The sequence below is a fragment of the Cadophora gregata genome (genome assembly GCF_030347475.1).
Source record: "Cadophora gregata isolate MNR1 chromosome Unknown scaffold_7, whole genome shotgun sequence".
Classification (NCBI taxonomy): Eukaryota; Fungi; Ascomycota; class Leotiomycetes; order Helotiales; family Ploettnerulaceae; genus Cadophora; species Cadophora gregata.
In genome coordinates, this window is record NW_026695930.1 from 2208116 (window position 1) to 2222551 (window position 14436).

The 14436-nt window shown below is 49.2% G+C and overlaps 5 protein-coding genes across 5 annotated transcripts; 3 read left to right on the plus strand and 2 right to left on the minus strand.

Annotated features, from left to right (window-relative positions):
* Positions 1–87: 87 nt before the first annotated feature.
* Positions 88–838, plus strand: ONS95_013489 (uncharacterized protein; the record flags this gene model as incomplete). Its single annotated transcript, XM_058507141.1, has 4 exons — positions 88–177; positions 278–384; positions 568–670; positions 794–838. 4 exons carry the CDS (start codon positions 88–90, stop codon positions 836–838), a joined length of 345 nt encoding a protein of 114 aa, XP_058357872.1.
* Positions 839–1169: 331 nt separating this feature from the next.
* Positions 1170–3531, plus strand: ONS95_013490 (uncharacterized protein; the record flags this gene model as incomplete). Its single annotated transcript, XM_058507142.1, has 8 exons — positions 1170–1748; positions 1824–2146; positions 2201–2413; positions 2464–2748; positions 2800–2917; positions 2968–3170; positions 3229–3352; positions 3418–3531. 8 exons carry the CDS (start codon positions 1170–1172, stop codon positions 3529–3531), a joined length of 1959 nt encoding a protein of 652 aa, XP_058357873.1.
* Positions 3532–4520: 989 nt separating this feature from the next.
* On the minus strand, positions 4521–7779 carry MKK1 (Protein kinase C signaling pathway involved MAPKK protein). The gene is made up of 4 exons (XM_058507143.1): positions 6533–7779; positions 5521–6363; positions 4806–5467; positions 4521–4707 (listed from the first exon to the last, which is right to left on the minus strand). Exons 1-4 carry the CDS (start codon positions 6662–6664, stop codon positions 4575–4577), a joined length of 1770 nt encoding a protein of 589 aa, XP_058357874.1. The 5' UTR covers positions 6665–7779; the 3' UTR covers positions 4521–4574.
* Positions 7780–10418: 2639 nt separating this feature from the next.
* Positions 10419–12482, plus strand: ONS95_013492 (uncharacterized protein; the record flags this gene model as incomplete). Its single annotated transcript, XM_058507144.1, has 5 exons — positions 10419–10548; positions 10729–10861; positions 11149–11294; positions 11366–11476; positions 11689–12482. The coding sequence occupies 5 exons, from the start codon at positions 10419–10421 to the stop codon at positions 12297–12299; spliced, it is 1131 nt and encodes a 376-aa protein (XP_058357875.1). The 3' UTR covers positions 12300–12482.
* A 1306-nt stretch (positions 12483–13788) lies between these two features.
* ONS95_013493 (uncharacterized protein) lies at positions 13789–14058 on the minus strand (the record flags this gene model as incomplete). Its single annotated transcript, XM_058507145.1, has 1 exon — positions 13789–14058. The coding sequence occupies one exon, from the start codon at positions 14056–14058 to the stop codon at positions 13789–13791; it is 270 nt and encodes an 89-aa protein (XP_058357876.1).
* Positions 14059–14436: the final 378 nt, after the last annotated feature.

A 14436-nucleotide genomic window follows, 5' to 3' on the forward strand; every position in this document is an offset into this window, starting at 1 on the left:
AACAGAACAACGACCATTGAAACCTTACTTGAACTACGCTACAATCGAACCAGGACCCCAAGTTGAGATCAAACAAATTTCGCAAATATGTCTTCCCAGATTGATATAGTGGCTATCATTACCCCCGAAGCCGGGGAAGGCGGATCGGGTATGTTTCCATCACCCACCAACTTTCTTGTTCGTCTTTGAATGATATCCTCTTGCCTGTTCTGTTCAAGGAGAGGATTCAGAGAGGGGATAGAAGATTGTTGGACCGAGCACTGATTCGATTCGTTAGATTGTTGAATTGCTTTCAGAAGTCTCGCAATATGTCAAGGCGAAAGAACCTGGGACGCTGAAATATCAGATTACGAGGGCGAAGGATGAGGTTATTATGATTGAGAGGTATTTCAACTATTTTTAGAAGTTCCGTCAAGTTCCTCCTCTTAATCTTAGCTTGTTCCTTGAATTGCCTCTGCGGGGGATGAAGCTTGGGCGCCAAGGTTGGAAAGTTCGGATGAGGCGGCTTCGTTGGAAATAATGGCTTGTGTGGGTGAGATGGAAATAAATAACTGATGGTTCGAATAGCTACAAAGATAAAGCAGCACTAGGTGCTCATAGCTCGTCAGAGACATTTCAGGCGTTCCAGAAGAAGTTGCAGGGTGAAGATTTGGTTGGTGCACCGATGCAGGTAAGTCTGTTCAATTTACACATTGCTCTGTCTTTGGAATCGAGTCTTTGCAGGAGGAGCCCAAATCTTTATCTAAGACTGGATACTGATTTACAATTTTGATTGAAGCTGATTTGTTGGTAGCTGAAATTTCTGAAAGACGCTGGAGGCTTTTCTTCTCGCTTGTAGAGTATATGGATTCAGCGAAGGATATTTGCATGGTCGTGGCAATGTATTATTACTGCTTGCATCCTTTCCGAAGTCATCATCAAGAACCGGCTCTCGAGTTGAGAACGGAGTACCGTCCTTGTCCTATTCTTGCCGTGACCGTCAAATGCGAGTTTGTGACATTAAAGCTGCCGCAATGACGTCGTTTGTTGACATGCGCTCCTTCCAAAAACATTAACGAGGCGTGATTGCCGACTTTCTTCCTGCCCGCACTATTTAGTTTGTTGTCTTCGTGCTTCCTCTTCCTCTAGAAGCTCATCTCATTGGAACACCTTCTTCGCGTCGACAACACATGTACAAAGCTTCCACAATGCCCGACCTCTTCACCACGCATACCGGCGAGGTCTTCTCACTGGAGATCCCATTAGCCTGCAAGCGTCACAACAGCATCTCCGAATCTGACTATCCCTCAGGTATCCACGGCACCTCTCTCCCCATCCGCTCCCTTACCGGCCAAAATCTCACGATCCCCGATCTCGACAGCACCTCCGACATTCACGACCCCTCTGCTCCAGCCACTCCCAAGACGAATACCTCAACCCCAACATCCAAGCGCCGCACATCATGTGGCAACACGAATCCACTTATCGAGATTGTGGATCCCGACGACCTGCCTAAGAGGTATGATGCTCAGGGTGAGAAGACTGCAGCTAACCCCAACCTGATGGATCCAGCTGCACAGCCCATCAGCAAGAAGCCTACGAGACGCCGAAGTTCAGTCAAAGATGTCATGTCTTTCGTCACTGTCAAGATGGTCTACAACGAGTATGGCGAGTTGGTCGAGGAGAAGGATATGAATGTTCGGCCAAAGAGTGATGAGCTGAGTGTCAAGCAGTTGTTGAGAGTCATCAAGAAAGCTTATCATCACGAGGTAGGCACAAACAGTTTCGAATAGTCTTCATGCTACAACAAATAGACTGAGAATGACACATACTAACAGTTGTAGCTCCGTGACAAGGTTGGCAAGATCATTACCCCACGCGCTGATGGTAAAGCTTCTGTTCTCGTTGATGATGGCATCTGGAGAGACCGACTATCTTCTTGGGACTTCAGAGGTCCTCGTTCTCCCAAAGTATTGAAAGACAACGAGGAGTCACCGACCGAAACCCATTCTGTTGCTGTATACCATGGCCCGCCTCGAGTTTTGGAAATTGGCTGCAGTGATGGTGGTTGGTGTTTCATTTTCAAGAAAGAGCAGCCTGATTGGATTGTTGAGGGCATTGACGATACAAACCACTGGTCTTGCATCCCAAGAGATGTCGATATCAAGTAAGTCGGGATTTGATCCCGTCAGTACGTCGTCCAGTCTGACAATTCTTCTAGGGATTTCATGTCACCTCATGCTCAGGCGGACTATGATGACTACTTTGGAATCGTTCATACAAGTCAAGAAGCTCCAGAGTTTACCATGCGCAATATTAACTGCCTCTTGGCACATCAAACGCCAATCCCACATAATCTCTACGAGTTCATTCGTGCTCGAGAGATCTTTGATAGGGTAGAGAGCTACAAGACCTTCCTCGACGATGTTAGATCGTGAGTCTTCCCTATTTGGGAGAAACTACTCATCAGCTAATTGCATACAGGATGTTAAAGCCAGATGGTGTTGTTGAGTTCCTCGAGATTGACCCCCGCCCACGCGTATTTTCAGGTATCTCCAAATCGAAAAAGGAAGTCGACAAGCACAAAAGTACTGCTCAAACGGATTGGACTGATGATATCGCGGATCGATTCAAGAATCCTCTTGACGAAGAGCTGGCAACTACAGTTCCTGGGTGGTCTGGAAGAGTATCTGAGCGATTGAAGGCAAATATGAGACCTCAAGATGGAGTTGCAGCTGCTTGCTTGAAGTCTTGGTTACAGGGAGCTGGGTGAGCTAGTCAAGTCTTCCTATTCGCTTGCAACTCTGACGTGAAGAATAGTTTCTGGGATGTTAAGCAGATCGTTCTGCCTATCCCCGTTGGAGGTAACACTAGATCTGGTCAAATTCTAAAGGAATTTGTCCTTTATCAAATCGAACTTGAGAATTGCATTCCAAAGGTAAGCAGCCCCGATACTAAGAAACGGGGATGCAGAATTAATCAGATTAGCTCTGTGATGAATTGCCCAAGGTTGAGTTCGATGAAATCGAATCCGGTGCCTATTTTATGAATCTCCATATCGTCACTGGACGTAAACCATACGATCCCCGACCTGGCGACCTGCTTCGAGACGGTTCACGACAAGAAATGACCGCTTCCACATATGATGCTATGGCGAGACACCATGACACCAAGACATCACAATGGAAGAGGTGCTGACCTAGCATTGCATTCCAACGCTTGTCGTCTGTGTAGCTAACATGTACTAAGATTCGACCTCCATGGCAAGCTCACCACGATGATGCAGTCCTTGACTTCACTGGCCGCCCCCGAATCTCTGAATCAGAAGAATGGAGATGCTGGACATCTTGCGCTTATGAGCCGAAGAGTTGATGTAAGTGGAAGTGCTTCTGAATGGTGGCGTACAGAAGATCGATTCTGATGATTGACATATTGCAGGGAAAGAGCCCGTTCAATGCTCCACCTTTCGTTGTCGATGCTCAGCAACAGGAAGCTACGAAACCTCTGAGACGACGCCAAAAGTCAAACAGTCGAAATCAGAGTAGAAGGTAACATGGTGTGCGAACGAGCCAAGGAGGCACTATGGCCGATCGCGAGTACATTTGCTAGCGCAGCAGTTTATTTCGCTTCTCCGATATACAATTCGAGCTCCACGCCGACAAGGGGTATTTTAATCACAGCAGGCACTTGCCGCGTGTTTCTGAGTCTAGGTCAACCTGCTATTCATTTTCAATCCATTTCATTCATTGATTGATTGATATGCATCCATCCATCATCCTTCCAAGTCATCTTCCCATCCCTCCTAGCTTCCTTCCCCCTTCCATGCCATGCCATGCCATGCCAGCTCCAAAATTTCAGTCCAAAATCCAACCAACGCCATTAAGTCTCCTGAAAACGCCGAACCACCCAATGTGGCATGCATAGCTTTGCTTTGCATAGCAATGTAGATATAGGTGCAAAAAGAGAATATCGCTCGTTCGATCGAAGCCGTGTCTGATGTGATGTGGTGCGCTCTTCCTCGCTTTATCGGCAATCTCCCAGATGGGTAGGTAGATATCCTTTCGGGTTCCCACTCGATTCCACTCCACTCCACTCCACTCCAACCACACACTCTCTCTTTCTCTCTTTCTCTCTCTCCGAGTTCCTAACCGTCGGTTCGGATGAATGAATGGTCCTTGTAGATTTCCTGCTCGGTGCAGGTGGTCGATAAGATAAGATGAAAACCGTTCGAATCCAGATTCGATCCGATCCGATCAAAGTGGTTTGTGGTATGTGGTATGTGGTACCGCAGGAGATAGCGAACTACCTCTAGCGAGCTACCTCTCACTCCTGAATAATACTGAGTTACTCCTCAATAACAGTCATCAGTCCCCCACCACTACCACCAGCACCAGCAGCACCAGCAGCACCACCAGCACCACCAGCACCGCCGCCGCCGCCACCCCTCTCATGATGAAAAACTCGCAATCCCAACACACTCTCTATCTTTCTCCCTATCTTTTCCCCTCTCCTCCCCCCTTCCCCTTCCCCTTCCCCACCACCCTCGACTCATCATCATCATCATCATCATCATCAGAAGCATCCCCCCGCTTCCGTCATTTCTCCTCCCACCCCCAAACCGTCGACAAAAAATGCGCCATATTGACTCGCTTGGCACGCATCTCTATCATCCAAGGGTGCTCAAGCATACGCCAGGGTGAGGCGCGGCGGGAAGGTTCTTTTTCGAGACTGTGTGGTGAGGGAGAGATGTTAGTTTCATGTTTCTTCGTTTACGATAACTTCTTCTTCTTCTTCTTCTTCTTCTGTTGGGGAGAAAGAAGACTTACCAGCACTCAATGAAATACTTGAAATTATCCGTCCACTTGATGCCCGCATCCGGCTCATCCTTCAACTTTGGAATCGGTTGCCGAACAATATACGTTAGGAGGTCGATCAGGCCAGCTCGAGGCTGCATTTCCGTCCCGTCGGCTGGGAAGGGGAATCGATGCTGTGCGACTTCCAGTAACGTCACGCCTGTAGACCAGACATCAGAGGTAATCGTATATGACTGTCCGGTAATTCGTTCCGGTGCCATATAGTACGAGGTCCCGATAAACGTATTCGCATCGCCCTTAGTCCCAAACTCACCACTAACACCGAAATCACACAACTTAACCTGCCCATCGCGACACAGCAGGATATTACTGGGTTTGATGTCCCGGTGGATGATCTTCTTGCTGTGGAGGTAGGTGAGCCCGTTGAGGACGCCCTCTGCGATCTTGCCGAGGACCTTTTCGCCCGTGCGGCCGCCGAGCTTCTTCACTTCGCGGTAGATGCTGTCGAGGGAGCCGCCTTCGCAGAACTCCATGGCGATGGATATGGTGGCTGTGGAGGGCTCGACGAACGCGCCGTAGTAGCGGCAGATGTGCTCGCTGGCGCAGTCTTTGTTGAATCCCAGTTCGCGGACGATTTGCTTCTTGACGTCTGGGTCGGGGTTTGTGGTGATGATCTGGGGGTGTTAGTTTGGGGTCTGATGGGATGATTTGGTAGGGTAGGACATACCTTCAAAGCGAATATCGTCTTTCCACCCTTCAATACACATTTCGTGACTGCTCCTCCAGCTCCTTCTCCCAAACTACTCAATTCCTCAATCCGCTTCTCCATACTCGCTACACGCCACCCATCATCATCCAAATCCTCCACATCAAGTGTCCTCCCCCTCTCCAGGCTCAACTTATCAAACCCCTCCAGCCCATTCATACTCCCATCCCTCTCCATCCCCACCCCACCCTCACTCCTCTCCGAATACAGCGACCCCACCGCCGACGACGGATCCGGCGTCCCCTGCGGCTGCCTCAACCCATACTGACTCGCAAGGGAGAAAGCAGAATACTGCGAGCCCGCACTCGTCGGCCCACTCGCCCTCCCATCCAACGGCCCAAAACTCCCCGACCTCGAATGCGCAGCACTGCTCTCGCTCCCACCGCTGGCAGACTGTCCCGCCGTAGCAGCCACCTGCACGCCGCTCGGCCGCCCGTTCTGCAGTCCCGACTGCTCGTACGGCGTCTGGTTGCTGCCCATCGGAGTGGCTAGTTGCAGGCGAGGTAGTGATGGTCGAGGGGCCATCTGCTGTCCGGGCATTTGGAGGGAGAGCCCGGATGGTCGTCCTCCACCTCCACCTCCACCACCTCCACCACCACCTGCTGCTGCTCCTGCTGCTGCGACGGTAGTAACAGAGGCGCCGTCGACGGGTTTGGCGGATGGGGAGGGGGGGATGGCGAGCCCGAGGCGGGGGGTGCGGGCGCCGCCGTTGGAGCGCGAGCCTGGGATTGGGGGGCGGAGGAGGGGTGCTGGGGAGGACATTTTGGGTTGTTGTTGGGGGAAGGGATCTATGTTGTGTGTTGGCTGGTGGGTGGATCGTGTTAGCATTGTTGTCGTAGATGTAGGTAGCTGAATCTTAAGCTGGAGTTGAGGCTGGAAATTAGAGATGGAGATGGGGGAGCTGGAGAGCTAGATGAGGGGTACTTTGGGGCAGGCAGGCTGGATCAAGAATGAAAGATGGTGCGAGACATACGTATTGTGCAAGTGAGGTTGCCGAACCTCCTTGCAGAGCTCTATTTTCTCCGTCTGGTCCTGTTCCTGTTCCTGATCCTGTCCCTGATCCTCCGTAGCCGGTACTCTCCTGTGTGGGATTCTGCTCTTGCATCAGGTCGGCGGTACCGTTGTCCAATCCACCGGTGCGGCAGCAGTCAGCGTATGCCGGGTAGAGAGGATGTCTTGCGTCTTGACGATTGCTACAACGGTGAGGTATTCGAAGCTATTGTCGTCGTCGGTAGGTCAGGTCTGGTCAGGTCAAGTCGAGGATTTCGTCGTGGTTGTTGGACGACGTGTTGAGGGTGTGTCTGTCGTTTGTCTGGGCGGCTACGGCTACGGCTGCGTCTGTACTGTACTTTGTCGTGTCAGCCGTCCGCGTCCGCGTCCGCGTCCCCGTCCCTGCTGCCCTGTCAGGTCAGGTTCAGTCCCGCCTTTTCTCCAGTGAGTTTCAAGCTTGTCGTCACCGGATCGGCAGTCAGAAGTGATTAGACCAGGGCATACGGCGGCTATGTGAGCGCTTTGTTTTTGTTGGTGGGCAGTAGTAGGGTAGATTTCCAGGTAAAGAAACTTGAGAGAGAAAATAAAGGGGGAGGAAAAGACTTGCCGGAAGATAGAATGGAGGTTAGGAGGTTAGGAAGATTGACGGAGGTTAGGGAGGTAGGTAGTCAGGTTGGTGTCATGCAGAAGAAAGGAATAAATTTCATCTTGGGTCCTGCTCTTGGTCTGATCTGTCTAGTTCAGGTCTCTGGTCCTGATCGATGGACCGGGTTCCATTGGGCGGATTGAGGCCGGCCCTGTGTTGTCCTCTCTCTGCAATGTACAGTCCTTTTGCTGGAGAGGCGCTCTGGCTTGTTGGGGTCGATGCAGGAAGGTCCTGGATCAACCACTCAGCGTTGTGAGTGACCCCTGAAGAAGAGCCTTAGGACGCTGCAATTATGCCGTCTCGGGGGGGCCAAAATCGCAGCCCAGCGTACCCGACGTTAATTCAATCACCGCCGCTGTGCCGTGCTGCCCTGGATTGGCTGGTGCGGCTTGGGATGGTTTGATGCGATGCGATACATGCATGTGCATGTGTATGGCGGGGCGGGGCTGGCTTGTGGTTGGACATGGTTTGGAATCAAGCATCGACGTTTTTGGGTGATGGGGTTTTCATGGATGGTTGGAGGGGGATTTGTTGGGTAAGGGTACTCGTACTTGTTTGATGAGTATGTACATTTATTTAAGAGATGGGACGAGAATGCAGATTATTTCGGACGTTGAAAATTTAGTAATTCATTCATTAGAACGGGAGCTAGATAGTACTGAAAACAAAAGAGAGACAGACAATACTCGTCGTGTACTTTCCTCATGGTGGTCAGCTTTCACATGCGGTCATCCTATGCATATCGGCGTCTGATATTTTTCTATCTATCGCGGCAAAGCAAAGGCCCCAAGAAAAAATCGCACTCGCACGCATTAAATAATTCTACTCTTTCCCTTCCCTTCCCTTCCCTTCCCTTCCCTTCCCTTCCCTTCCCTTCTTTCCATCTTCATTCGACCCATCGGCTGATTTTTTTTCCCCTCCCTAGTGGTTACATGTTAGTTACCTACAACTCATCATCCCATCCCAACTGTGCCTGCCCAGGTGGTAGTCCGTGACTGGTGCTGCAGTAGCTTCACATTAGTCCTCAGTCAGCCCTGAAATCAGGAGAGAGAGGGAAGTATCGGTCAGGCCTTAACTGCGGAATGTATCCTGAGTCTTGGAAGTTCTTTTACTGTACTGTAAAATTACTTGTGGTTTCTCAGATAACCTTAGGCAATGTTTGCTGTAGTGAGTGCATCATGTCCAGTTGTCGTTTCGACTCGTTTGCGACTAAGGTACCTAGGTAGGTAGGTATTTTCTGAAAACATCTCACTGGCAGATTCATGCAGGCTGTGATTCGCTTCTCTCGTTGCTCTCGCTTTTGGAAGTATTTCCTCAAGCAGGCCACGGTATCCAATAGGTCAGCCATATGTATTCGTTTCCATGATTCTTTTCCATGACTCTCTTCCTGCATCGTTCACCGCATATTTGTTTGGGCTGTGAAGGTACCTAGGTATATTAAGTCGTTCTGGCTGTCCTGAAGTCTATCTCACGTGGAGGGAAGCCTCTTAGAGCACGATACGAGACACATTATTACAGTACTGTGCCTTTCCCATTATCACTTATTATTCCTTATCATCAGTCATAGCTTATCCTCACCCATCACCCATCACCCATCACCCATCACCCATCACCCATCACCCATCACCCATCAGTCATCCGTCCCTCCAATCTGAATGGTCTCAACCACGCGTTTCATGTATATTCCCCCTCCCGCTGTCACAGTCACAAATTCCCCGTTCGCTGGTTTTTGTTGGTTTGTTGGAAGATGGGATTTAGCGCGCGGTTAGGGAAACCCAGTGACAGTGACAGTATCAGGACCGCTTGAGGATCAACCAACCACTTACCAATCACGAATGTCTGCACTGCAGTGGCGAGAGAGTAAGCTAGGAAGTTCAAGATCGTGTGTTATAAGCTGGAAGGAAAAGAAGCTGGAATAAAGAGAATTTCAAGTTGTTAATTGATTGTTTGATATAGCTGCGTACACGTCCAGCAGGCATGTCTTCCTTCCTGAGATCAGTGGTGGAAGTTGAGGTAAGGTAGGTAGGTAGGCTGGCATGTTCGGTGCGTCGGTGCCACGGGCCTCGTTCGCTCACGGCACGGCTTCACCTGAAATTGAAGAGGTATGGCAAGGCAGGAGGAACGTCGGACTCGGTATCGATAAGGACTCGGGCCGGCCCAGTGAGTGATTTGAGCTTATGCTCGTACTGTTTCCGATCCGATGCGATGCGATTGATGCGATAGGGAAGCAAGCCATGCTGACTTCCTGCGGGAGCTGCGTTGAGCAGGATCAGATGAGAAAGCTGAGGCAAGAGATATTCGTTTGTTTCGCGCGGGGGGTAAAGGAAAGGAAAGGAAAGGAAAGGAAAGGTACCTATGCTTCTTCTTCTTCTTCTTCTTCTTCTTCTTCTTCTTCTTCTTCTTCTTCATCATCAGCTCACACGTGCAACACCACCAACAAAAAAAATCGATTTTCATCAAGTATCTTTTTGCATCATAATCACCGTATCCTACCTACTTTATCACTCATCACCCTTCTCATCATCTCTCATCCATCATCTCTCATCTCACCTCATCACACCTCGGCGTCCGTCTCTCACACTGCGATGCGGTGCGGGGAACCCCTGCCCCGTCAAGATCAAGCCCACCATCCCACTCCCTCTCCCACACTCTCCCTCTCCCTCATTCTCACTCCTCGCTTCTCAATCTCAATCAAGTCCAACGTCAACCAACCTCAACCACCAATAGAATTCCAACCTCGGCACAACTCCACACCACGCAGGACTATTGACTGCTACGAGAGCGGGAGAGGTACCTAGGTAAGGTGCTCAGACTACCTAGCTGCCTAGGTAGAGAGACTAGCCAGCTCTCCCCTCTCACACATGCATGCGCTGAGCGTTGAGAGTAGAGGTGTATTTGTTTAAGTACGGGTTGATGTACTTCGTACCTCCCTTGGTTCTTTCCTGGAATAATTGAGCGACAATCAAGGCGACAATTGGATTTTCTGGAACGGCACGGAATTGCTCAGATTAGATTTTGGAGGTCAGAGGTTGCTCGGAACGGCGCGGAATATCAAGAACAAAAAAACATCTATCGATCCAGCTTCATCCTCACGCTTAAAGGTCAAATTACACTTCCCCAGGAACAGCAGAGTAATATTGTAATTACAAACCAGGATAATTGGCGATTCAACGACACGGAACGGACAGGAACCACAGCATACGGAAGAGAAGAAAAAGGCAACATGACGACCAAAAAAACAGTAGACCCCAAGAGCGGGACTAAAGGCTCTTCATACCACAGCCAGAAAGCCACCGTTGCCGATCTTTCTGTATTGGAGAAATTGGATCTGTTGCCTGCTATTGTGGGGGTTTGTATGTCTGATTTCCCATCTCCCTCTCCTTTGCTTCCCATTCTATTCCACTCCTCTCCCTAGTCAAAAGACAATCAAACAATCTGTCCCAATAGTCCAAATGATAGGCTGAGGCGGGGACTTAATTGTTTACATTACATCCGCGATGTTTGATGAACTTAGAGACTGATTGAACATACAGTGGCTAGCACGGTCCTCGCCCTCTTCACGGGGGTTTGGAAAGCGAAGGATAGGAGACCGCAGAGTTATTACCGCTTTGTGGCGCTTACTGGGTTGAGGAATGTTGTGGCGAGGACGTCGGCGAGACAGCAGCAGTAGGTTTCTCCATTTCACACAAATCTTTTGATTTAGACGTAACCGTCAAAGCAAGGTCTTGCTTCTCTTCTTTGTTGTGTTTTTCAAGTTCTAACCTGTTGCTGCGGAATGAGCTGCTCGGGGGCGGAAAGCATGGAGCGAAGAGTGGAGAGATGGAATACTTTTCTTCCTGCATGGTGGCAACTTGTCTCATTGAGATATGGTTCATGAGAGAGAAGCTTGCAGCTGGAAAACTTTGAAGAATTGAATTCATATATCTGTCTGTACACTGACACAAGTCAAATAGCCTCATCTCACCACCAACAGACGACGCCTATGAGCTCGTCTGTAAGCGAAGAGGCCAGACTCCCAAAAGCGAGATCCTCTCAGATGGAACACGAGCCCATTGGATCGGTGACAGCAATGCCGAGAAAATCGTGTTGAACTTCCACGGTACGTTTCCTTCCTATCAAACACACCCATTTTCGCAATATATGTTGATGTACTAACGATATATGCTCCAGGAGGCGGCTACGTCCTCCCCGCCTCAGAATTCATGATCGAGTTCATGTTCCAAGTAATCACCTCCCTCACCTCAGCCGGCAAATCTGCCTCCTGCCTCTTCCTCGCCTACGGTACGTACCTCCCTCCCCTCCCCTCAACTACACTACACATTCCCATCTTTCTCTTTCTCTTCCCTCACTTCACAATTCCAAAAAACTAAACTCCCTAATCACAGACCTCTCCCCGGGCGCCCCCTACCCCCGGTAACTCCAACAGGCCTCCCTCCTCACCAACCACCTCACGCAAACCCTCCACCTCTCCCCCCAAAACATAATCCTCACAGGCGACTCCGCCGGCGCCAACCTCGCCCTCTCCCTCCTCTCTCACATCAACCACCCTCACCCCTCGCCTACCATCCCGCGCGTTGACCTCCCTGCCCCCTTCTTAGGCCTCGTGTTGATCTCCCCGTGGGTCAGTTTCGATACTTCCGCGCCCTCGTTTCAGGAGAATGAATTCAAAGACTGTGTTTCCCAACCGGGGGGCAAGAAGTGGAGTGGTGCGTTTCTGGAGTGTCTCTGGCCGCATGAGGGGAAGAAGGATTTTTATAATGAGGCTTTGAGGGCGCCGGAGGAGTGGTGGCGGGGGTTGGGTGTGGATGAGGTTTTTGTTGTGTGTGGGAGTGAGGAGGTACTGAGGGATGGGATTGTGGAGTTTGAGGGGAAGTTGAGGAGGGGGGTTGAGGGTGGGAGGGGGGAGGGGGATGGGAATTGGGGTGGGAATGGGAGTGGGAATGGGAGTGGGAATGGGAAAGCGGGGAAGGGAAGGGTGGAGATGATGATTGTGAAGGGGGAGTATCATGATCAGCCGAATATAGATTTGCAATTGGGGTATAAGGAGAAGGATGAGGGGGAGACGGCGAAGTTGATTAAGAGCTGGATTGCGAGTAAACTCTGAATTGGAGAGAAGGACGGAAGGAGTCCATGTGGGAGCTGTAATTAATGCAGTAAAGCTGACAGAGATAAAGGCCTGGACGAGGAAGAGCTGTATAAGTTTGTATTGACAAGCAAAGATATGCTTATTCCCGATACTTCCTCCATTTATTCAAGTACACTCAATTCTTAGAACATAGTTCCCAGCACTCTTCGCGTGTTTCCTCATCTTAATGTCACCCGTATCCGACATCAGGCGCACTTCGAATACATCTGACACATTACCTAACTCTTCGCACTTTTCTGTAGCACTTCGAGTCACATCACCTCGATCCAGAGAAACCTCGGCGCACACCCTCTGGAGGTGCTCACCCAGAAAAAGATCACTTAGTCTCTGGATCTTGGATTAATCTCACGTTTAATCTGCGCAATTGAAGTTGAGGTTTGGAATGCTGTGCCTTCTGATAAAGATTACATGTACCATAGAATTTGCGCCGAGCTCGCTTGAAAAATCAAGGCGGTACCCAGCACAACCCTATATGCTGCCTCAGCCAGATCCTGGTTACCGAGCTTGAATCTGACAGCTTTATAACATCGACGTTCAAGAACTTGAAGTAGAGACTGGCATGCTTGCCTACCGGAAAACTTCCTTCACAGTTCATTCAAGGGTACTGATGCACGAGAACGATCAATTACTGAACCATTGCCAAGGGCTGAGATCCGACTTTTCTGTATCTCGGAATTAATGTGAAAACCAAAAAAACGCCCAATCAAAGTTTGCCCACAAACGCGCTTAAAGCCATATATAGAGTTCTTTCATACCTCAACCGTTTATTATATAAATAGAGCTGATGATTCGAGTTCCGAAAGTATTGAATCGTTATGAATAGATATGGAAGTATCTATAATAAAGGGGGCAAGGATAATTCTTGCGTCATGGCGGCTTGTGATGTCTGCTCACAAAGAAAGTGGCGATTCACGTGCAAAAGAAGGCTCTGAAAGTAAACAAATCAAAAAATGCCGTGTAAGTCGTAATTCTAGCTTCTAAGTTCCAAAATCTCACAGCATGGAACAAAACCAGGTCTCCTATTTCCGTCACGATGTTTCCAACCTAGAGGAGTAATCGGCCTATGCCAGGAGCTAAGACCATCTGCTTGTGCTCACCACAGTGTGTAACGAAACATTGAAGAGCATGCTGGCAGGACGATTCTCAGCTGTTCCACTTTGGGTCGTTGTGCATGAGGGAAAATGGTTTGAATAGAACTCAATAAACCACTTGAGATTATATGATGTACAAAACCCAACGACATTAAAGAATCAACAAATGTAGGAAGCTCAGTGACGTAAGAACCCTAACTCCTTCTGCAAAACCACCAATACACAGCACGAAAAACGAAGTAAACCAAGCAAGAAAACAACTAAACCAAAACAAACTACAAACACTCTCCTAGTATCCAAACAGAATAGAGGGCTCTGCCAGGCACAAGATGACATCTGCGCCGCGCCCTTACCTCTTATTCCTCTGCTTCTCTCTCTTCCCTGTCAAGTTTCTCCTTCTGCCCCCGAGAAGCTTTAGCAGCCTTCTCTTGTCTCTTTCTACCCTCCTTATCCTTCTTGTTCTGCCCCTTTCTTTGCTTTTCATTTGCCTTTTGCTGATCTCCATATTGCTTGGTGCAGCTACCGCACATGGGAGGGGATGCTACTGGAAAGGCCGTGTCATCTAGACGCCTGTTTTGGCATTTCCACTGCGGTTCAGGCTGTGTTGAATCCGCAGAGTTTGGCATGATAGGCGGATCTTTTGGATCCGGGTGATAAGAATTGTGTACAGTTCGTGCCCGAGTCTCCGAGAACTAGTTGCCATTTTTTGTCGTCGTCTTCTGAAGTTGCACATCTTTGAATTCTAGTTGAATAGAGGATGAAGGGAGTAGACTAGTCCTTGGCCAACGTATACCGGATTTGTGGATATGGTTGAAATTTAAATGCAGTCTAACAGTAGTGAAGTTTGACAGAAACAACTTAAATGAGAAAGAGTTTTGAGATGCGTTGAGTGTAGTAGACAGCTGCAACGGACAAGCATAGAAGCCAGATAGCATAAATTACCAATCATTTAATACTCACGAGAACAAAAAATTGATCGCATATTAAATTGCTGTATTTTTGAT

Coding starts and splice junctions, on each gene's coding strand:
- MKK1 (XM_058507143.1), bottom strand. CDS start 6,664: ATGCAAGAGCAGAATCCCACACAGGAGAGTACCGGCTACGGAGGATCA. Junction 6,364..6,532: donor CAACCTCACTTGCACAATAC/GTATGTCTCGCA, acceptor TCCACCCACCAG/CCAACACACAACATAGATCC. Junction 4,708..4,805: donor AAGTATTTCATTGAGTGCTG/GTAAGTCTTCTT, acceptor CTCACCACACAG/TCTCGAAAAAGAACCTTCCC.